Source organism: Choristoneura fumiferana, chromosome 9, assembly GCF_025370935.1.
Source record: "Choristoneura fumiferana chromosome 9, NRCan_CFum_1, whole genome shotgun sequence".
NCBI lineage: Eukaryota > Metazoa > Arthropoda > Insecta > Lepidoptera > Tortricidae > Choristoneura > Choristoneura fumiferana.
Window position 1 is genome coordinate 6971260 of NC_133480.1, and position 24925 is coordinate 6996184.

General features: G+C 36.3%; 1 protein-coding gene across 1 annotated transcript in view; it reads right to left on the reverse strand.

The window, feature by feature from the left end:
• The window catches only part of bi (T-box transcription factor bifid), a 124062-nt gene extending 103203 nt beyond the window's left edge, over positions 1-20859 (reverse strand). The window contains 1 exon segment of the mRNA XM_074092099.1: positions 20341-20859. Coding sequence (XP_073948200.1) covers positions 20341-20660 — 320 coding nt within the window. The 5' untranslated portion in view covers positions 20661-20859.
• Between the last annotated feature and the right edge of the window lie 4066 nt (positions 20860-24925).

Sequence of the window (24925 nt, forward strand, 5' to 3'; positions counted from 1 at the left end):
CCAACATCCCCAATTTATGTCAAAATTTACAAATAAAAATAGTCACATCACAAAATTAAATTTATCAAATTCAGTCTATACTGTTATATGTAATGAAGAGTCTTACTATCGAAAGACTAGCTTTTAGCCACGATGCTGTCTGCGAATAATAACTTTCTGGGATATAAACTATCCTATGTCCTTCATAGGGTATGCAACTATCTATATGCTAAATTTTAGCTACATCAGTTCACCGGTTTGAGCGTGAAGACGTAAAATACAGACAGACATACAGTCAGAGTTAGGTTCTTCCACATTATAATATTAGTAAAGATTTGTGGGACCCTAAAAACAATTATGCGTGCTACTCACGCACTATCTTCGTTATATGAGGTAAGATAAGGAGAATTAGCGTAAAATTTGTTTTAATAGGGCATTGTGGCTAAACACTGTAAACTCAAATACTTAGACGGGATTTTAGTGTTACGAGTAGGTACGACCTTGTGCGTAGGTACCTATGCAAAGATCCCCCGAATGGCTAAAAAAAACAGTCTTTCCAAGAACCACTTGTACAGATGTACTTATACGTACTTTTCCGATAAAATTCAATGCAAAACCATTATGCATCATAAGTATCTGTACTATTGCTGTCGTACCAGCTGTCTTAAGCCAGCTCCAGCCAGGATCGTCTCCGCAGGACGGAACTCTTCAACGGTTAATAGCATCGACTTGAAATTTGGTATGCAAATGTAGTTTGGGTAACAATGTAAGTACAGTCAACAAAAAGTACAGTAAGCAAAAAAAGCTTGTATTAAAAATGAAATTGTTACTAGGATTTTTATAGGTGAAAAGGAGAAAAAGTAAATTTATCTAATGCTACGTTTGAAGTATGTTTCGATGTTAGGTAAGTACTCAATTTAGTTGAGACACCGCCATGCCGTTAGAAGTATGTGAATCTTTGCTTTTAGCTTAGCGAAAATTGTAATTTTAATCAAGATACCACCTTTGTAACGTAAACACAACCTAGGGCTTGTCAACTTGTGCCAAGATCTTATCCTCTGTAGAACGCTCTCTCTTTCCCATTAGCTTAGTTAAAAAGGGACGCACGATGCAAAACCTGTCGAAGTTATTCGCTAAAAGAGAACAGTATTGGCAAATAATTACCGACGGAATTATGAGTTATGATTTTGATATGAATAATTTATTGTCCAAGAGTGCTTGTGGCGGAATAAATGAATTGGGAATGTTTTCTGAATACATTATGGTGGTGATGTTGATTATGACATTGATTATGTGGATGTAATAATATCATATATAATATTGACTTTTTGTTACAGCTTTGATTATTAGTGATTACTAGTTTTGTAAAAAAATATATAGGGTCTTTATGCACGTGGCGACTTATTTGGAAAAAAAACAACATTTTTGACTTTATATTATTTTAATAAAACCACCTCCGCCACTGCTAAGAAATTGCCGTTAAAAACCTAGTTATTTATAGTTTTACACGAGTAACAAAAAGAGTCCTTACTGACTAATCAATACCGAGCCCTTTGACCTAGGAAATTGATATTTACCTTCATGATTTAAAAAAATATCTGCAAAATCCCAAGGGATAGGGAGTTCTATGACTAAGGCAAGGGCACGAGCATGAGCTGGTGGTTTCAATGCCAGTACGCACTAGTAATTTTTCTAGGAAATCTACACAATGTGGTAAAAAAAGTAGACCGACGCAGAACTAGTCACAGCTAGTTTTCATTCTGATCACGTATGTCACACCGATGCATCTACGCGCTAGGTGCCGCGGTTAGATAAAACCTACTTAGAGTAGATAATGCCCGGGCGTTTATTCCGTATGATTTTCGTGGGCACTTTTTTTGACTTGGGATTTTATACGGGCCGTAAGGAATAATGACTTGATTTGTATTTACGTAGACCCAGAAAAAATATTATTTTTAAATATGTCTCACCTGGAATCATTCATTTTGAGACGGCATATTATGTTTTGGTCTCGATTCAAACTACATTCACTTACTGCGTAGTGAATTTTACTATAAATTTACATTAGACCAAATTCCATTCGCACTTCATTATTAGACAACGAAAAAATTTGTTTCTTAATATTTACTTATCAGCACGATTGCATTTTGACAATATTCACTTTGGTTGGACGGTAGTAACTTTGATCTAAATTCAAAATAATCAATTCATGTGGATGATTTTATATTTGTACTAAATGACAAAAAAAAGATAAAAATGTCTTTTTTTTCAGAAAATGATAAAGCTCAAATGTGAAAATAATATAATTAAGCTGCTTTGCTCCCGCAAAGCAAAACATAATTGCTTGTACTTTGATATTCCACTCGTAAAACCAACAAACTCGAACGTTTTTCACATAATTTTATTACGCATAATATTTAACGCGGCAATAAAAAGCGAGCCCGCCCGAAAATCTATACAAAAAAATGTTGAAAATTATATACTCTCAAATAACTCACAACATTATCTTGTCCGTAAATCATAAAAATTTAACTACCTTTTAAGTGAACATTATCTCAACTGATTAGGAGATACAAAGATTCCTTTTCTCGGGGCATGAAAGAACTCTTTGAGAGCGACCTAAGGTTATTTGATAATTTATAAATTATTATAGATAAATTACTATTTCAAGTTAATTTATGACAAATGGGTCACGGGTTGCGATTGTTTTTCAACTGCCGGCGACATTAGCGGGATGATTTATTATGGGAAAAAAATATTATGGTTATTTAGGAATACACAACTCTAAATTAGACTAAAGCACAGTTTAAACAAGTATAGTATCCACAATTTTTAATATCATCGCGGTGAATCTGCGCTCGCACTGAAACACGTTAGAATTGCTCGTTTAAAGGTATTAGATATATAATCAGAATCTCGGAAACGGCTCCAATGATTTCGATGAAATTTGGTGTGTAGGGATTTTCGGGGACGACAAATCGATCTAGCTTGGTCTTATCTCTGGAAAAACGCTTATTATCGAGTTTTAGCCCGAGCAGAGCTCGGTCGCCCAGGTACTATTGTTAGTGACCCGTGAGCACATTGCAGTAATAAAAATGGCGTATGTCAATCTGGAATAGTTTAGCTCTCTATAGCAAAAGATTTTTTTAAATTAAAACAGTATGTTGTTCTAGAGATTACGGTATCCCTACACCTTGATGCGTTGTGTATGCACGACGCGTGTGGTCTGCCTACATTAGAGTTTAGAGACCTAAATGGCTTTACGAGTAACAGTGTAACAGGTCTGGTTTGATCTTTACTTAAATGTTACTGTCTATAGTCAGATCTTGCAAGCCAAATTTAACCCTAATTCCAATGGTTGGATTGATTTTAAATACAATACGTTTATCGCACCTCACATACCGGGTATGGCCTGTAATACGAGCAAAAAATTAAAACATATAGATCCTCCTGGTCGAACTGAACAACATTAGTTCAGCGACTTTTAAAAATAATGAAGTTTTTGAATCTTCCTTTTTTCATACAAATTAAATACTGCTATCAATGTACGCCACCCTAGAACACAACTGACGTCGCCTATCACGCTACAAACATCAAGCATTTTGCTTTACACTGCTTCTTCGAATAAATTAAAAAGTGTAATAAAAATTAAAAAACTAACAATTTTTTAAAATCGCTGAACTAATGTTGTTCAGTTTGACGAGTATGATCTATGTTTTAATTATTTGCTCATATTACAGGCCATACCCGGTATAGGTTAATTGATTTTCGCTGGATTCTTAACTATAGTACGCTCTTATGCCCATGTTCTACTATAAGCGAAGCGGACTCCATGCGGCGTTCAAAGGCGTACCGGTATTGAAGCACATCTAAGCGGTACTACCGCACATCTGTGCTTCAATTGAAAAAAAAAAACACATAAGTACCTACACCTTTTTAGAGGAAGGCGGGTATTAACGTATCTACTATCACCGGCATTATTATCTGCCACAGCACAGTATACAAAAATATCTGAAACGGCCGGTAGGCCCTAGAACTAGAGTCATATCAGATATTGTGTACCTATTTGTGATTATAAGCATAGACGTGTGGTATACGTGTAGAATTATGTTTAATGAGTTCAAGTTTCAACTAATGCGATTAATAGATTCTGCACGTTTCCGCTGAAGGAACGCGCACCCTAAGGGGAGACGGACAGTCAATCACCTTCTCGCTCTCTTGACTTGCATTACCAAATTCGACAACGACGAAATTTGAAGACTCTTCACCTTTCACTTCCCTTTTACTGTGGGTAATATTTCTCAATTTGCTTCTTTTCACATTTCTTATGCGCCAGTTTCTTTTGCTAGAATTAATAGTAGATAGTTGGTACAGGTGTGCAAAACGCGACATTTAATCTGATACATTTGTCCACCCAAGCCACAGGCGAGTGTGGGTAGTTAAGTCAAGAGTATAATGGGTTTTATGAACGACTTGCGCTCTGGTTTTCACTTCGATTCGAAATTAAACAATAAAAAAAATAAGATTGTAAATTGATTGAATGGTTGTAGATTGTTGCAAGGTTGTACGATTGTTTTTATTTTATTTGTTTGAATAAACGATTAGTTTCAAAGGTGTGGCCAGAGTTCTCTTTTCGTTCTACGGCCAACACGTTCGGGGCCCAAAAGTAACCCAATGAACAAAGAAGACTCTGCATGTCGCGCACGGTCGTGGCCAAGCCGTAAGGCTACATACACGCTATTCGGCAAACCGCACGGTTTTAGCGTGCTGTCTCTTTCTCAAACGATACTTTGAAGAGCGACGGCGCGCTAAAACCGCGCGATTAGCTGCATAGTGCGTACGTAGCCTAAAGCCGCGAGGACGCCGGCGGGCAACGAAGCGGAGAGCGTTTTTTCTATTCATTGCGCGGGCTACCGACCAGGTGGCACCGGGCAAAAAATATGAAAACGCCTATACTGTACCTATGCGTTACCGGCATTGTATTAAAGACAACCGATTCAAGATCTAGAACATGTCTTACCAATTAAAACAACTACGTGCAACTACAGTATAAATTATCACAGCTTAATTATTCAGCGGAGACAGTCGATCGTGTCGTACTAATTAAGACTCTCGTAAAACGGCCCGTCGTCAATCACTACTGAGTTATAGACGGCGTGTTTGTGAGAAGTGGATGCGCTGTTCGCTGTGCGAAAAAAATAAACGCATTTAAAATATACGCTATAAAGCCCTATCGAAATCCAGTGTGCCCTGCTTTCGAACTATAGAATGTATGCAGTTTTTTTTTATTCGACTGGATGGAAAACGAGCAAGTGGGTCTCCTGATGGTAAGAGATCACCACCGCCCATAAACATCTGCAACACCAGGGGTATTGCAGATGCGTTGCCAACCTAGAGGAATAAGATGGGATAGAATACAATACAATGCAAAAACTCTTTATTGTACACCAGACATAGTAAGCGATACAGAAAACAGATACACAGAATACCTCAAGTGCCAGTAATTTCACCGGCTGTCTTACTCTCCACGCCGAAACACAACAGTGCAAGCACTGCTGCTTCACGGCAGGATTAGCGAGCAAGATGGTGGTAGCAATCCGGGCGGACGTTGCACAAGGTCCTACCACCTGCAAGAATGACCTACTACCAAATTATCAATTTACTGTATAATCGCTTGCATTAATTTTAGTTATTCGCTTGCTATACGGACCAACGTCTCTTACAATAACAAAACGTTGGAAACGGGGGTTTTAAAGTTGGAAAACCCCCGACATTGTCACTTTAAAGTTCAATATCTCAAAAACGGCTGAACCGATTTTGATAAAACATGTAAGAACCATCGTTAAAACACCTGCTTTCAAATAAAAAAACCGCATTTAAATCGGTCCACCCGTTTAAGAGATACGGTGCCACAAACAGACACACAAACACACATAGTGGTCAAACTTTTAACACCCCTCTTTTTGCGTCAGGGGTTAAAAAACAAAACCAACTGTAAAATTATCAAACTGTTGTGGTAGACAAACAGCTAGTGGTCTTTTGGCCGACTAATTGCCGACTATTTGTCGAGTAATCGTCGACTAATTCGCCGTCTATAAATGTGGCCGGATAGTCTGCTTTCCCAATTACTCTGTACATCTCTCGTCTCTTTTACCTCAATGGTGATAGAGTACCTATAAATGAGAGATAAATATGAAAACCGGCCAAGAGCGTGTCGGTCACGCCCAAATAGGGTTCCGTAGCCATTACGAAAAATTAAGTAATATTTTTCTAAGGACTTCGTATTTTATACGGAATCTTCCAAGTTTAGGTATATTTTATACCTTAGGCTGCTATTTACTCTTAAAATACTAATAATTCTCAAGCAAACTTAGCCGTTATAGTTTTCCTTACGCTTGATTTTAATGAAAATTTGCACTTTAAAGTTGAATATTTCGCAAGAAAGCAATGAATCGGAAAATTGACTTAGCAAACCCCTTATGGTTTTACAAGACCTATCCAACGATACCCCACACTATAGGGTTGGATGAGAGAAAATAATCACCCCCAATTTACGTCTATAGAAGGTACCCAATTTTTTTTTTATTGTACCATTTTGTCGGCATAGTTTACATATAAATCCGTGCAAAATTACAGCTTTCTAGCATTGATAGTCCATGAGCAAAGCCGCGGACGGACGGACAGACAGACAGACAGACATGGCGAAACTACAGGGGTTCCGTTTTTGCCATTTTGGCTTCGGAACCCTAAAAACGACATCGGACTAACCATAACTACCCGTAGGCATACAGTCACACTTAAAAGCCTTGGCTTTTTGAGTCCATTAAGAGACTTCGTCTTGGCGTTTCGGCATGTTTATGAACAAGCAGCTAATTAAAAATTAAATATTTTTATGCACTCAAATTAATGGAGTTTTTAAAATTAAAATTACTGACGCTCAGTGGAGTGTAAATTTTTTATCAGAGCTTAAGCGAGTACGTGTTTTATAGCTTGTAGTGTTTTAGTAGGTATATTAAGGGGCTGTTTCACCATCCATTGATTAGTGTAAACTGACGGTTAAATGTGATGCCGTCTCTATTTGTTTTGTTTGAATAGACGGAGACAGCATCAAAGAAAGATAGAAAGAAAGAAAGAAAGAAAAGATGTGTGAAACCTTCAACTGTCTAGCTATCACGGTTCATTAGCTACAGCCTGGTGACAGATGGACGGACAGCGGGCTTAGTAATAGGGTCCCATTTTTATCCTTTGCATACGGAACCCTAGAAAGAAGAAATACAATTCGGCCATTTTGAAAATAACCTGCGCTTGTCAAATTGAAGTTCGCAAATGTCACCGAACCCGGTTTGAAGGTTAAATGAATTGTCATTGTTGTATGCAGATCGAGGATCGATTCATTTGTGAGCTGAACAAGGACAAATGCATTGAATTGTCATTGGGAATACACTTAGGTAGGTAGATACCACTAGTTTATGTACGTGAGCAGGTCAAACATGCAAGTTAGTGCACAAAATAGTGTACACTTTTAGTTTTGAAAATTATTTATGAGTACCTAACTAACGTTCATTTTCAGAAAAATAATAAAATTTCCTTAAGTTACTTGATTTAACTTAGTTTTAAACAAGTAATGTTAATTTTTCTTTAGTTAGCCTTGATTATTTTTGTTAATTATAATATTATTTTTCTATAATAAATGTAGTTTTTTTGACAATTTTATTTATTCATTGCAGTCATGTGTTTTCAAAACGAAATCTGAGAAAAAAATATATAGGATTTTATTTAGGATGTTTAGGACTCAAACCATATTATGAAAATAGCATTTTGTTTTCTATTTCAAACTTTAATCTTCCAAATACTTTATTTCGGACGTCAAGCACAAAACGGAGGTCAAAACATTTAAAAATAAAACATCATCTTATTTTTTTACTGCTAAACCGTTACCCAACTTCTCAAAAACGCGTACACGTTGTGCCCTTTAAAAGTATACGCAACAAAATGCCAGTACACTTTCAGTTAGTTTACACTTGTAACGAAGCCCCAATCAATAAGAAGCCAGGACGTGCAGCGAATATAGAATGACCAATAACCTGCTCTAATTCAGTTACTTTTTATGTACCCTTTATTTGTCCCGCATTTACACTGTTGTTACATCAATGTATGTTTGAGTAATTAAGATGTCTGGCATTGTTTCCGCTTTTGGTTGCGAGTTGTATCATTTTGGCGGAATAAATGTGTTTTTAATTTCGTTATAATTAAAGTTAGGTCGAAATTGTATCAAAAACCACAAATAAATGTGTCATGCTTGCTTAGATAAACTATTTCTAAAAGTCTTCACTTTGTCGAGTACGATCTAAGTATGTTTTAATTGTTTGCTCCAGTTATAGGGCCGACCCGGTATAAGTTATCAAAACCTTATCAAACGCGCTCTTAAAAGTGTCAAACAAACAATAACAACCAACTGCTATACATACTTAAAATAATAACCAACATTAATAACCTTTCAATAACTACAAAGTATCAAACAATTACCTCAAACAGGGTCGTCAAAATGTATCCGCAAATTCTCATGGACCCGTACACTTCTGTAATTAAAGGTAGGGATGCACAGCCCTAATTGGTACCCTCACAGAATTAGGGGTTCAAATGGCAAATCTTTAAACCGTAACCGTTTCATTTACTGTGGAATTTAATTGGCATTCAATTTAAGATCTGAAATTTAGTGGATATTAATTTGAGTATAATAATATTAAGTTGCATTAATTTTAAGTAGTTATTTATAAGGGATGCGTGTTATTTCAAAGTACAATAAAAACACTGAAGAAACGTGGTAGAATTAGAAAAGAAATACTAAAGGTGCTGTTACACATGCTCGTTACTAGCATGCTAATATGCTTATAAGCATGCTAGTACCAGCAGTACCTGCATTACCACTAAAAAAGCTTGCTTAATCGAAGCACGTGTCCTATACACGCATACTAGTAGGTAGCATTTGCTCAATAGTAGCATGCTTTCGTACTAGTAACTATATAGCATGTGTAGCAGTAACTTTATATTTAATTTTGAACCTATAAGTAATCAACATTTTCAAAAAAGGAAAAAGTTTTGTACAGACGGGATGACTCGTGTATTATTATTTAGTCGTGGTATGGTGGACATGTTTCGAATCAATCCGTGGTTCCTTTTCAAGGTGAGCTCGAACGTCAGCCGCGAAATCTTTTTAATAATTATGTCTACTGTCACGGTAGTTTTGTTGATTGTACTTACCTGCTTTGTCATTTTATGTACAAATTTAAAGTCAATTCGATCAAATAGATGTGCGTGAAATTCTATTTCAAATATTGTAATACAAATTGCATGTAGGTACTCGTATGTAAGTTAAATAAAAGCTTGTAACAATAAAACAACCGGCTAAGTCCGAGTCGGATTCGCACACACATATATGTAGATATCTTCAAATGTGTAAATGGAGTCAAATATAGAATTGAGCCCTTTTCAAAGTCAGTTAAAAATAGGGTTCAACATCAACATATTATATAAATAATGTTGGCCATATTTTAACTCTATCGCAATGGGAAAAATGTGAGTATGCCTTCAGTAGGTCTAGCATAACAATTAAACTTCCATATGCATAATTTTCACATAAAACAGAATCGTAATTCTAAAAGACATAATAATAACCTTTCAACGCATTAACAGTCATGTATTGAAACGAACCCTTTCGTATAATATGATTATGAATATTTATTAATGGTATAAAGACGTAGAATCGACCTCATTACGTACCTTGATAGTTTTTTTTTTCAGATAATTTGTAGGAAGCCAAGCTTACCTTAAGTGCTCTGTTCCCTATTGCTTGACAACCGTTATGCAAATGGTACTAATTCTAGTAAACCTGTTGTAATTACAAGTCTATTTACATTCAAAACTTTTCAAATCCAAAAATTGGGTTTTCCGTTAGAAGAAGATTACCTAATTCTTGTCACCATTCCAAGATTATCTTAAAGAGATCTTTCAGGGATAAGCTCACCTTTATACATCTATTTATCCTGTAATCTGATAATTTCATACGTATCCAAATGTGTTGTACCTATGTATATTTTGACACATATTTTTATATAATTTTTTGAATCAGTAAAAAAGGAACGGATTCGAAGTTTTTAACAAACAAATCCGAATAGTTTTCATTGCTCTTGCCTTCAATCATGTAAAAGTTCTTTAAACCACTTTAAACCCATTGCTCCAAAGAAAAACCGAAAAATTCACACAAGATATAACAATAAAACACCTCCCGTCTTCCCGATTAACTTTTTTCTCTGCGGTGCTTTTTTAAATATTTGACAGCGCCGCCCGAAGGCGTCGCGGTCTCCGCAAACGCTCACTTACCTATTCTCCTTGACTAGCCTACCACGGGACGCGTTTACGAAGCGAGCTACATTTACTTTTTAACTTTGACTTGTGCCACTTTATTTTCCAAGTCCCAAAAGCCAATGCGTCAAAGTTTGCTTCTTTCGCTTGGCCGACAAAAACCTTTTAATTTCAATTTCAACTAAAAGCAGTCTCAAACTAAGCACCAAGCTCTAGTTCATAAAGCAGCTTTTACTCTGCTCTGATTCCAGTTAGATTTTGATTGGTTTCCTTGTAACTTTGTCAAAATAAGATAATTTTAATTTTATTCGACCATCCTCGTTGCCCAGGACGAAATTTATCGTGGTTTTCTTATCAGGTGTCGCATTAACATTTAAACCTCTTGTGAAACCTAACCTGGATAGACTGATAGACATGGACTGGATGGGTCCATTCATTCATTATACAATTTGACGATCATTTATCCACTGGGATCGAGCCCAGGACCTCGAGCTTCGTAGCCAGGTTTTTTAACAACTGTGTCTGTGTCGGGGTGTGTCCGGTCGGGGAAGATATTTTTATGAAAAAATACGAATGTTTGTTCTCAATGCTTGGGTGTTTTATATATGTAGTTAAATATCTATCTATCTATTTAAGAATGTTTATCCATTGTCTAGTACCCATAACACTATAGCTTTGCTTACTTTGAGACTATAGGTCAATTGGTGTCAAATGGACCCTGATATTTATTTATTAATTCTGCAGTAGAGTACTAGTGGCGTTTCTTATCCAATATTTGAAACTCCTTATCCAGTCTGTCTCATTTTACAAGTTTTGTTTATTTTACATGAATAACAACATATTCCATGTTCCTCACTGCCTTATCCGCTTGCTTTTTTGATCCTTACGGCCCTCCACAGAGCAATGACTGAATCAATCAGTTTTACTATTTATTTTATATAGCACTTAAAGATTCTGACCTACACAGTTTCATTGGCTACTTTCCACAATAACAAACTGGTTGCAAAAAGAGTGATGGTAAAAACCACACTGTCTAAACGCACCTTTTTTGTCATAAGCCTTAAATGTACATAGAGTTCAGATACGTGTGTACACGCAGTTAACAATAATGTCGGATAGGTGGCAAGTAAAATGATTGATTTATTGCATTCGCGTGTGGAAACCGTATATCAACGGAATTGCAGTTATTGAAAGTTACATTACAGCAAAAACACCGCATACCAGAATCATGTACATGTCGTGTAAGTGAGAAATGGTCGAGTGTCGTCGGGTAAATTGCATGTCACAATTTTGCAGGCAAATTTTCGTTTACTTAAATGTTCATTATCTGCAGTCAAGGGCATAAATATATGTACATTACCTAGATATCAAAAATATCTATACACCAATATAAGCCAGTAATCATAAGGTCGATGTTTACATTATATTTGACGCTATGGCTGTACCTATAGTTACTTATGTTATTGTATTTATGCCAGATTTTATACTATATTGAACATGAAACTACCGTGAGACTCACTCAAATTAAATGATAAATGATGATGTGCTCCTGTGAAGAAGGGCTACGAAATAGCCCGAAACATGTCGAGCTAAACTCGATTTAAGAGGTGACTTATCCGTTACAATATCATTTAATATTATTTTATAGTAAGTTAATATTAAACATATATACCAAAAATCGTCTCTAGTACTGTATAATACAGACTGTATTTGTACCTATACATAGTGCAACACTAGGGAGTAGTACAGAGTAGCGAGCGGCGGCGCAAGGCTTTGGTTATCATTTGCAGTCATTACATTTTCCGTTATCCATTATTTACATGATGGCATAAGTATCTGTCGGTAGTCTCGGCAATGCTGTTGACACACGATTTGGTCGTTTGCGCGTCAAAGATTTGATATAATTTGAACTAAAGTGAAGGCAGCATGCTAGGCCCATTTTATAAAAATTGCGGTGACGTGTAAAATATACACATACATTATAGAATATTATGAAGTCAGTAGTTTTTTGTGATATTTTTTTTGCATGTTTTTTTTTTACCTTAATAAGTTAGTCAAGTCATAGCGTCTGTCGGTAGGTGCCTACCTAATTAAATCTTGGGAGTCTGATATGACCCTGTTCTAATGGTCAGATTGATTTGAAATTTGCCATACATTATGTAGTTTATGACTATGACAATGCAAGTACAGTCGCGGAATGAACATGTTGACCTTAAGGTCTGTTTTTGCTTGCTCAGTAGTACAACTGCTTTATCGACCGAGTATGGCATATTCCGTCATAATGTCATTCAAAAAGGTAACATGTGCTTACAACGTGTAAACGAACTTATTTGAAAACAGGTCAACCTTTTCATTCCGCCACTGTACCTATAGCCACAAAAAGAACTTGTATTAAAAATATTTTTTTTTACAAAAAATATTGCTTTGTCATACATGGGTCACAGTATACCTCCAAACGTAACGCATCTCCAACAGACACTGCTACAAATCTAGCAGGCTATTAAGCGGGCTAAGCTAGCATGCTGAGAGCCAATTACTTAGTTTGATAGCAGCAATGGGCATTTCACGCGTGACCACACGTTACGCATCCAAGACGTTGCCATATACATTGCTGTTGCATGTTGAATTAATTGAGGTTTGCCAGTAATGTACACTGTACAATCACCAGCACCAATTTCCGACACAATAAAGCGTGCATAAGTATCTGGTGCGACTCTATTTCTGGAGCCAGATATTTTAGCACGCCGCTGTGGCAGATATTAATGCAGGTGACGGTACAGCAGTGGCAAAGCGTCCATAGAACTCTGTTCCCACCGGCTTGCCCAATATTTACAAAATAGAACAACAAGACATACAGAAATTCTGAAAGATCTAAGCGATCTTTGCTTCGGCTTACTAAGGAATCTGACGTCACGCCACTGCTGTACAGTGATTGTACTGTGTCTTAAAACTTATCAGGATAATTTCAACAGGTAGTTCGAACTCCTCGATAGTCACAGTGGTTACGAAGTAAGTCCTGAGACATTGCATCACTATGAAGTTTCGGAATATTGACAATGTGAAGCATTGAAAATAAAATGCTATAGGTGACTTAACTTACTATTGTGTCTCACGCAACAAGTAAGCACTGCATTTTTTTGTGTTTGGTTTTGTAAGGCTAGTCTTAAGCTTTGATGAATTATACCTGGTTTTAGGTATATTTTGACCAAAGGTAGTTTCCATGGTCTGATGATGGAGCAATGAGGCAAGCACTATAAAAATGTTTTTATAGGGGAGAACTATGTCCAACAGGATGTCTTACGGCTGATTATGATGATGATTATGTGTTTTTAACCTTTTTTAATCATAATTTATTATATTAATGAAGATGGTAATTAGCGTATTTTCAGGTATTCTAACCCTGCCGTTGTTATATGTTTTTGAAATAATTATGTATGTTAGGAAGAACGTATGTGATTTTCCCACTAACGTCGATAAGCGAAAGGCTATTAGAAACACATGGAAGCTTAAAGTTCCATCTTACAGACTGGCTAAAACCAAAAAGTCGTTTCTGGGAAATTGCATACGTTTTTATAATATAATAAAATTCCAAAAAAAAAATTACCGTTGAAACGGATACAAAAATCAAATCTATTCTCAAGAAGACATTGATATCTAAGGCGTATTATAAAAATAACATTTAATAATATTGTAAATCTGTTTAAAAAATTATACCTCGTTGAGTTTCTTGCCGGATTCTTCTCAACAGAGGTATTTCCGAATCGGTTGAAGATTTTTTTTTACATTCATAAGTGCTTGTTATGGTCTAAATTGTATAAAGATATTTTTACTTTGACTTTGACTTGATGCTTGTCGCGTTTGGTGCATTTTTACACCATCAGGATCATTGCACTTCGTATTATCACTGTACGGCGTCTGACAAGAAAAGAAAAGAAAATATGGGAGCAAAAATTTAAGTTTAGTGTTGTCACTTTATTGGGAAGTGTATCGGGTACCTGGACTTCGACGTGCAAGACATTTAAACAAAATACAGAATTGGAGCATAGTTACCCAGTAGAGGGCAAAGTAGCCTCATTTTACGGTAGTTACAAAATAAAGACAAAGAAAATAGTTTGATACCTAAATAGTTAAAAATAAACAAGATCATGATCTTTTTTCCAGCGTGCCAATTTTACGTGGTAGTACTGTCTCCAGAGTGACCACCTAGGCCTTATTAGCGCTAATTTGATCGGCCATCTTGTGGGCGCGGCCTGTAACACGATATGTCAACAAACTGTAACGACATCGAACACAGTATCATTTTAGTGTCGAGGAGTCTCCAGAAACAAAATGTAAATTCGTTTTGTTTGTTACTTATTTCCTGCGGAAACTACTTATCCCACGAGAAACTGTTTCTTTTCTGACCGAGTCGTACAACTAACTTTCTTGCAACTCTGCTAAGTCTAATATTAACCACTTCCATCAGCTGGATTGCCTTTAATTTTATGTAGGTACGCGTTGATTGGACTACGCAAGTACCTACATGTAAAGAAAAATTACTATCAATGTTTTTTTAAGCCCTTTGCGACTTTGCAAAGTAACTAGGTAAAAGCTTAGGTAAGTATAGACACAGTTTATTGTCCACCGCAAAATAATGCCTAAATTAATTAATTACAAACTTTGGTCCACGAAGCTCTAATGCCTATTCAATAAATCTGGTATCGTTAGGAAAAAAGACATTCATCATCATCCCAGCCTATATACGTCCCACTGCTGGGCACAGGCCTCCTCTCAGAACAAGAGGGCTTGGGCCATAGTTCCCACGCGGGCCCAGTGCGGATTGGGAACTTCACACACACCATTGAATTGCTTCGCAGGTTTGTGCTGGTTTCCTCACGATGTTTTCCTTCACCGCAAAGCTCGTGGTAAATTTCAAATGTAATTCCGCACATGATTAAGACATTGAGAGCTCAATAAAACTTTTGTATGTTAAGACTCAAAAATTTTAAGTACTTAAATAGGTATAGCCACCAGCACCGAGCTTGCATAAATATCTGACATACTTGACGACCCCCGAAATAGAGTCGTATCAGATATTTATGCACGCTTTCTTTTGTCAGATATGAATGCTGGTGATTGTACTCGAAATATCTACTCGTTTTTACCAGGAACACCTATGTTGGCGTGACAGAATGTTATCTCCATGTGTTAATGAGACATAACTAACAGTGATAACAGGCCGCCAGTGACGTGTTCAAAAATAATGGCCGCGAATATGACACGTTATTAGGCTCTGTTTAGTAATATATTTTATAGCGAGAAAAAAAATCATCAGTCATTTTTGATGCGAGATTTTGTCGAGAGAGGAAATCAAATGAACAGTGCCCATGAATACCAATAAATCCAGAAGAATTACTGATCTGTCGGTCTATGAAGGAAGTTTCAGCCCTTATCTTGAAAGCCCCGATGTCATAAGTACTGCTGTTGTCTGGAAACACTGCTGGGGTGTCGGTAGATCGTGACTACCTTTATTCATCACCATTCATCAGCTGGAAGACGTCCACGGCTAAACAACAGTCTCCCCACAGAATGCCGCAATGAACGGCATCTCGCCACTTGCATCTACCAGTTGGCCACAACTCTCGCGGGACACGACTCTCAACTAGTGGGAGTGCGATCGCTTTCTACCCCAACGCGACGCCATTAGTTTTTCGATTACTTCTATCTTGCTAATGCTAAAATCAACGAAACATACTTAATAGGTACAGGATACGCGCCTAAAACTTTTTCCTTTATAAAAGTCTTTAATTTCGCTAAGGAAAATTGAGTCTAGGCTGATTCATTTATCGTTTTGTTACTAAATCGACTTATGTTATTTTGTAATCCTAGTATCAGAGCAAAGAGTAGGTACATCAACTGTATTAATACGAATAGTTATATTATGCCTTAATGTATGATATAAATAATTGTGATAAGTATCTGTAAGCAACTTGGTAATTGCTAGGAATCCGTTTATGACTTCGTGCTAGCGCTGTATATAGGATATTTGATTTATTCGCATTTTAATGCCTTTCAATTCATCCCGTTATAGCGCTGATATATAACTGTCTATTTATGGCATATATTAATTAATTTACTTATAAAGACAGCAAAAAATGGAATCGATTTTGATCAAACGTGGTAATAATTATAAGAAGTATAAAATACAAATAAGGCCCAATTGCATAACAAATTACAAGCAAATAGTATTAGTGAATTTCAATATAAAATCGCTAATACTTAGCTTGTAATTTCTTATGCTATTGGGCCCAGGATGTTGATGTCGCTCGGGACTCGTCTGTTTTCTTCGTTTTCCTGAACATTCAAATGAGAAAGAAAAAGAAAAACGATTTTCAGTTTCGAGTTCCGAAAACATTAGCAAACTAGACTAAGGGGCTGTTTCACCATCCATTGATTAGTGTTAACTGACGGTTAAATGTGATGCCGTCTCCGTCTATTCGAACAAAACAAATAGAGACGGCATCACATTTAACCGTCACTTAACACTAATCAATGGATGGTGAAACAGCCCCTAAGTGTACAATATTTTATATGTATGTACAGGCTGAGCTATTTAAATGAGTCTGTGCATGGAGGTAATTTGAACTATTTGAATTTGATTCTAAGAAGTCATAGTGTCGGAACTTGCCTGTCGTTGTTATATCACAAAAATAAATTAATAAATGCAAAGTATTTTTTTGCATTTAGCGGTACAGTCAACGTTTATGCCTAAGAATAGATTTAAGTAGATATGTCTTTGCTAAAGATTTTTAGTTATATTTTCTCGCTTGTTTCTACTTTATTGCAAGGGACGGACTTATGAAGTCCCTAAGACATAATTACATGTAAATTTTTCAATTACCCTACGTATCGCCTAGTCTACTTTTCAACATGTCGGTACCTATTGCCTTGTACCTACTCTAGAAACTATCAAGTAAATCATGATAACTATAGGGTAATTTAAATTGATAAGTATAAAGCAAATATTAATTTTAATGTCTTAATACCGCAAGTTATGAACTTTGTACAAGTGGTTCTCAAGGTAAGGCATGTACATACATACAAATTATGAATTATATGAAACTTGTAACGTGTCTTTCATCAGTAAATAAATGAATAAATTACTGAATCGTTATTTGCATTGAACAGTTTTATCAAAGCACACTATTATAGGTACTTTTCTTATAAGACAATAGTATTTTCTAATTGGAAAATAGTTAGAATATATTAGTTTACTTTGAAGTAAAAAACGATTTTAATGCTTTTGCCATCTAAATCCCTATGTAAATTGGGTTTAGACCTCCTTAGGTGCGATAGAACTTTAGGTAAGTGTAAAGTAAATTCGTTTTTATAAACATCTTTTTCCATCTAATTACATACCATTCAAATCTATTCGTAATTTACAAAATACGCGTGAAAATTGTTCAAATAAAAGTTACAAACACTTCCAAAGTGTCATTTTTAAGGAAAGTGAAACCCTTTACACTTTTTTTTCTTTTCTCAACTTTTCCTTTTTCAAATCACACCTTTTATGTTACCCTCCGAATTTGGCACCGTCTCCCCTTGAAGTGTTTATGCTCTTAATATCTACTTTGATATCAAATGCAAATTTATTGGGTGAAATAGATGCTGCGTGAATTTATTTTGAAGCTTTAAAAGATTTTGTTGTAATATCGTCGAGGTTTTCTTTTATATTAGGGTTTTAATAAAAAAAAATATAAGTTGAATGATTTTTTCTAAACTTTAAAGATAACTTTCGGAATCAAAAACAAGAAATCTCTGTCAAGCAATTTTCAAAAAATACATAGGTTCCTACCTAATTTTTATAGGTATTAAGTAGGTACAACTCCCGAAATATTTTGAGAAAATCTAGGGTCTACGCAAAATACTAACTTGTCCAATATGAACACCTAAACAAACTTTTTAGAATTTTTAGCCATGTAAAAGAAAAATAAGTAATGCTAATGGATAGAAGGACATCAACATTCTCTTTACATAATTTTACGAGGCAAGGAGTGCGTGAGGCCTATTTTGTTTGCCTACGCTAATAAAATAGAGAACACACGTGGCTTTATTATTGAACAAATAATAAATTTTATTCACGAATAACGTTATTTCTTGTTCACATAAAAATAAACACGCTGTATAGGTGGACGTTATGGTTATTTGTTTTTTTAGGAGTTATGCGGAAACAGCTAGAATATATAGAATTGGAAGATTGAACTACGGGTAATGCAGTAATTCGTTATACACCATACACTACTTGGCAGGTAGTAGATAGCAGTAGAAACGTTTTAAAAATAATAACAATACAATACAATAAAATAAGTAATAAGTTAAATTAAATACATAATATTTACCTTAATAGGAACCTATGACTCTACCTACAGTCGTTATGAATGTTAAATAAAAAGTTGTTTCCTACTTCAAATAGGTGATTATGCTACTCTAGAAATTAATTATTAATTTTCATTTTTAGATATAAACTTTTTTTACCAAAGGGTCAACGCAAATAACAAGGTAAATAAAAGTCTTGACATTTCGAAATCTTAATTTAGTCATTTTATTTCGCTTACTTTTCATAACGTTGATAATTTGCTTTTTATAAAATGCGATGATAAATATACGTATTATATTTTCTTTCACACCCCTAGCCTTACTAGTACCTACCCTTTTATTAGTTTACAATACCTACCTAAATTGACTTACCTAAATATCAACGTAGGAAGTTCTTATTTTGATGTAAACTAGTTATTAATTATTATACCTATTTTGCATAGTGCAATGACCGAGCTATTTACGTTTACGTCTATTTAAATAACTTCTATTTTTAAGATAGTATTCATATGACAATTAAAAGTCCACTTTAAAATAAACAGCTAGTTATTATAAGCTGCTAATAAGTAAAATAGAGTTCTATTAAACTTAATGTAATATGGTGTACGTAACTCTACAATGCCTACACAAAATGTAGCAGTCTTTTTAATGGCCATAGGTACAATCTTATTTCATTAAAATATCTGCCAAACCATTTGAAACTACTTCTAGTTAAGGTAGTATCACCCTACTCTGCTGCTTTAAATATGGAGAACGCAAATAAATATTTATAATAATTTATAATAAAGACTTAAATCATAACAATTCTAAAGAGAAAAGTTGCTTTGTTTCTTAAATTATTTTAGAATACCATAAACCATAATTTAGAAAAAAAAATGATAACTTTTCAAAGTTATTGACAAATATGCCTTTAATTGCATAATTTAGGATTTACTAAAAATAAAGCCCAAGTTTCATAATTTTTAAAGTAAGTAATTAATGCCAGTGCACGTCCCGACGGGTGCAGTGTTTGGCGAAAAAATGCGCCTACTCTATGCACTGCCTCGGGCGTAATGTGAAATAGGAATTATTGGAATAATAATTCCATTGCAAAAATAAACACATCCTGTATTGTAAAAAAAGTTTCGGTTTAGTTCTAAAAAAGTTTTGAAATAAATATTTAATGTAAAGTTTGAAAGAAGTAGTTTTTTAAACATCTAAACATCTCAATGTTTTGAGAAAAGACTACATACCGACATATTTTCGAAATTAGCATTTAAAATGTGATCCACTTGTTTGTAATAAATACCAACTTGACGGTACTCAAGTTTTCGGCTGATTTAATGTGGAAATATATTCATAAACAATTATTGATACACTTTAGTAACTTTAAAAATTCATTGACAGCCGTGTTTAGTTCTAGCTTTTAGCTCTACCTAGAGCATTGTCACGTTGTTTAGGCAGTAATTAGCATACTACTTAGCTAGTAAACAAATGCCGTTGCGAAGACGCCTTCTCAACTCGTAACGGATCATAACAAAACAATCGCCGTCCCTAGTTCCTTACTTACCCTACGCCGATACACGGAATACGCACGGTACGATTCATTAGCAATATCACACACAGCACTAATACACGGTCACAGCGGTAGCACGTCGTACTGACCTGCCGCTCTTGGTGATCACCATCTCAGTGCCGAGCTTGTGGAACTTCTCCCAGAGGTCCTTGCCTTCTAGAGTAACTTTGGGGTCGTCGACGACACCGTCGTCGTCCGGCGGCAGTGGCGCGTACGGTGGCGGCGGCGGCTTGAGCAGCGGGCAGGGCGCGGACAGCGCGGCGGCCGCGGCCAGGGCGGCCGGCAGGTACGGCGGCGGCGGCAGCGCGCCCGCCGTCAGCAACGCCGACACCGAGAAGTCGCTCGGGCGCGGCGCCAGCAGCGGGTGGAACGCGACGGCGTCGCGCCGTTCGGCGCCCTCGAAGCGCATGCCCGCGCCGCCTGGGAACCACGGCGCGCGCTCCAGGCCGGCGTCGGCACCAGCGGTCGCGCTCGCTCATGCAACGTCCATCACGCGCGTGCACTCTCGTGGCACCCCGTGGCACCCGCTCGCGCGGCAGGCGTCAAACGACTGGCCGCCGGCGGCGCCGCGCGCGACACCCCTCCCGCCTCGCCCAATGACGAGGCGCCCCGCGCGCCCGCTCGGCGGGCGGGGCCGGCGCCGCCGGCGTTGTTTTTTCGTCGCGGGCGAGGTGTCCGCCGCCGCCACACCTCGCGCCCGGCGCCCGCGCCCCGCGCCGCTAATCTCGTTAATGCGGCGCGCGGGGGCGACACTACACGAGCCGCCGTCTCCTTCTAATTGGACACGTTTCCGCTGGTTCATCAATTGAGCTCGTTACTCGCTATATCTTTTGTGCGACGGCCCTGGCTCTAGTATTGTCTCAAGAAAACAACCGAAACTGTCTTTGATCTACGCAATCATAGTAAAACTGGCGGCCCGAATATAGGTAAATTAATTATTGCATACGATGTCATTAAAAGCGGTACGATCAAACAGTCAAATTCATTAAAGTAAAGGACGCTACATTAATGAACAATATGTAAATAAAATATGACCTAGTTAGAGTTGTCGAGTAGGTAGGCATATACCTATTTTTTATATCTCTTTATTTACTATATTACATATATTATAACGAAGTAAATTATATAGAGAGGTTTTTTGAGAAGTTTTTGGTCACTTGTTTAGCATACCTACTTCTATGAAAAAAGTAAACATTTTGGGACGTTAACTTGGAAAACGTCGAGTCTGGCACTCAGCAAGCTCTCAAATAATAACTTCGTAAAACGGTTAACATGATAAAAACAAAGAGCTCAGTAATTCAGTAAATTGACAGCTTATTTTTAGATGTAAATTGATGCGTTAGGTATGCACCTAAGTTACTAAGGTAAGTAATGGAGGGTAACAGGTGGGGGTAAGAATTGAATACCTATTCGTTTTATTCTAACTTGCAATATAAATTGCTGAAGGCAATAAATAAGATGCAAGAAAGCAATTGTTTACATAAATTTTATAAACCATACGCAATGTAAAAACTCTACATTTTTTAATTATAATTAAATGGGTAGGCCTGTTTATTAATAAAAACTCATCCAAAATATACAATATAATATTAATTAGGCCGTGTTCGATTTACTATGCACTCAAACATAACATATAAATTCAAAAGTTAGTAACGGTTAATAAAAAAAAACAGTAAAAGTGTAAAATGTAGAGATAAAAAAGAACCTACAAGTTCATTACCTCTGGTATGCTTAAACGCGGATCCGCGTCAAATTGCTATCTTTTTGTATTTGTATTAAAATCAGCAGAATTTGTGCTGGTACCTACTTATATACTTAAGTAAAGTTATTGTTACCCAGCCCCGTTGTCTATATAGGTAGGTATTTTAGTTATGGTCAGTCTTAAAATGGTAGGTGATTAGGAATTGATAAATGATGATAAGAGGTACAAAGTAAGTACTTACCTATCGTCCAATAACGGAAAATTCTGTTCTTATAAACATCTAGCTTAGCTCTAAAATATCGTGTGTTAGGTACTTTTAAGACGAATTCGATTTTGTTGTGTTTTTATTCATTTATTTCAGACGATGATACTAATTTAATATCAACAATCGATTATTTTTATCTATAACTTTATGAAAACAAACTAACTTACGATTTACTTTTACACCTCGGCTAAACAATGGACACGGCCAGCGAAATATAAAATTCTACAAAACTTATCAGACACGGAGTTCTATCGATGATTTTTAGCGCCATCTATGGACGGATAGCGGATAACTTCTACTTTAATAATGATTTCACTTGACTTCGACTGTTTGCAAGTGGTTGTTATAAATACAAGAGTTAATTAAATACAAAATACGGAGGCTGTAGCTGTTATAGAGACTCGGTAGGTACTTGACAGATATCTTTGAGGGTCATAGAGGTGCAATAAGAAGAGATTTTTGGGATTTCCCGCGAGATAGAAAATGGGAGTTGTCCATACATTTTAGGTACTTCTCTGTGGACGAAGTCGAGGGTTAAATCGAGGTCAAGTGGCATAATTATGTAATTCTGTAGATGATTTACTGATTGATTAATTTCAACTATGGTGTTTTTACTGAATCCATTTGTAATGCAAAAAAACGTAGCATTTTCTGATAGCTAGTCTAGACTTTTAAGATAAAAACATAAAGATTATATGTAGTGAAAAATGGTTTTAACAGCTTAGCTATAATAAAGGGTGTCCCAAAAAGGACGCAAGATTTGAAATTGATGAAAAACACTTTTTTTTTTCGTTATAATTTATTTATATATAAAATCTTAAATTCATAAAATAGTGTTATTTGTGGAATAATACGTCAGGCATATGTCCTCCTAGGCTTTGCTGGCACACACTCTTTTGTCAAAATTTTCTATGACCATTTTGCATAGATGCGGCTGAATTTATCCAATGCAGCGTTGAATTTCCTCTTTTAAAGTATTGCCATTTGAACGGCTTGTTTTTGGACGACCAGTGGAACGAACATCATGAATTGATCCACTCTCCCTTAATTTTGCAACCACTCTGCTCACAGTTGATGAAGTCAAGTCAATATTCCGACCATATTTTGCACGAAATTTTCGAACTTTTTGAAATATTGTTCAATAATAAAAACGCGTAGATCCTTCGTATAACCCGCCATTTTTACAAACCCTAAACATTCAGCTGTCAAATAGTTTTTTTAGGGTTGCCAGCACTAAAATACAAAAATGGCGACTAATTGAAATCTTGCGTCCTTTTTGGGACACCCGATATTAGTAGGTACCTACCGAACAAACGGACTCCTTCTGATTGCCTAGCTACTAAAAAAAGGTAGGTTTAGCGTAGCGCATAGTTTATCTATATTATGATAGGTAAAGAGACTGATTAACCGACTGATGCAGCCAACGAACAGCCTATACCACTGGAGCTAGACACTTCAAATTGGGCAAACATATTCCTTAAGGATCTTACAGCTGCACTTAGGTATAATTCATTTTTTTTTTCATTAAAAAGAATTTAAGCGATCTTGACGTGTCTTTTTATTGAAAACACTTGAAAAATAAGTAACAGCAAATATATTGACGACCAGATGGCCTAGTGGTTAGAGAACCTGACTACGAAGCTTGAGGTCTCGGGTTCGAGTCCCGTGTCGGGGCAGATATTTGTATGAAAAATACGAATGTTTGTTCTCGGCTCTTGGGTGTTTAATATGTATTTGAGTATGTATCTACCTATATAATTATATTTATCTGTTGCTTAGTACACATAACACAAGTTTTGCTAAGCTTACTTTGGGACTAAACTCCAATTCAATAGAATCTGACAATCCTGTAGACATTCCAGCCTACTAATATAAACACCGGGCTGCCTAAGGCTTTGTGATGTGACTATTATTATTTTATGATTCCTTTTAGATGATAATTGCAACAACAGGGACATATATAATCAAGTGTGCCCACGATAGGGTATCTTAAATATGTAGAAAATTGACAGATTCTATTGAATTGTACTTTAGGTCAATTAGTGTGAATTGTCCCGTGATATTTATTTTATTGATTTATTTATTTATATAACAATTGGCAAGGGCATACGATCATTTACATTATTTTGGTATCATTAGTAATAGTTACTGTTTTTTTTTAAAGAATTTTCAATAAAAAAACTCGTCAAGACTGTCCACTCTTTTTCTAATGCTAAAAAAACGAAGTATAGAGAGGATCACCCATTCGGATAGAGCAGACGTTTTCTACCGCTGCGCCGCGGCACACCAGTATGCCGCGTATACTTTCAGGTGCCGCGAAGTGTACGCTACATTGAAATCATGAATAGCTATTTTGTGTGTGCGATTAATAAGCCTCCGCTGTCCATTATGTTATACATAATATTATGGATATACTGTACGGAACCTTGGCTATTTTTCACTGGTGTGCCCTTAAACTTTGATGAACGAAAAGTGTCCCGCTGAATTAAATTATGTCTGCTTTTGAACCGTAATTGCGACAAAAACCAGATTTGTACTCGCATGCTACGTTAGACTTAATTTATTGATTCAGGTGTTACGTGCCTTGTCGACGAACACACCTGTAATTACAGTAATTCGACAATAATGGGGATATTAACGGCCTTAATTAATTCTTGGGAACGTAGCTGTGGCTCTCTTCTATGTTATTCTAAAATAAAGCGATGGA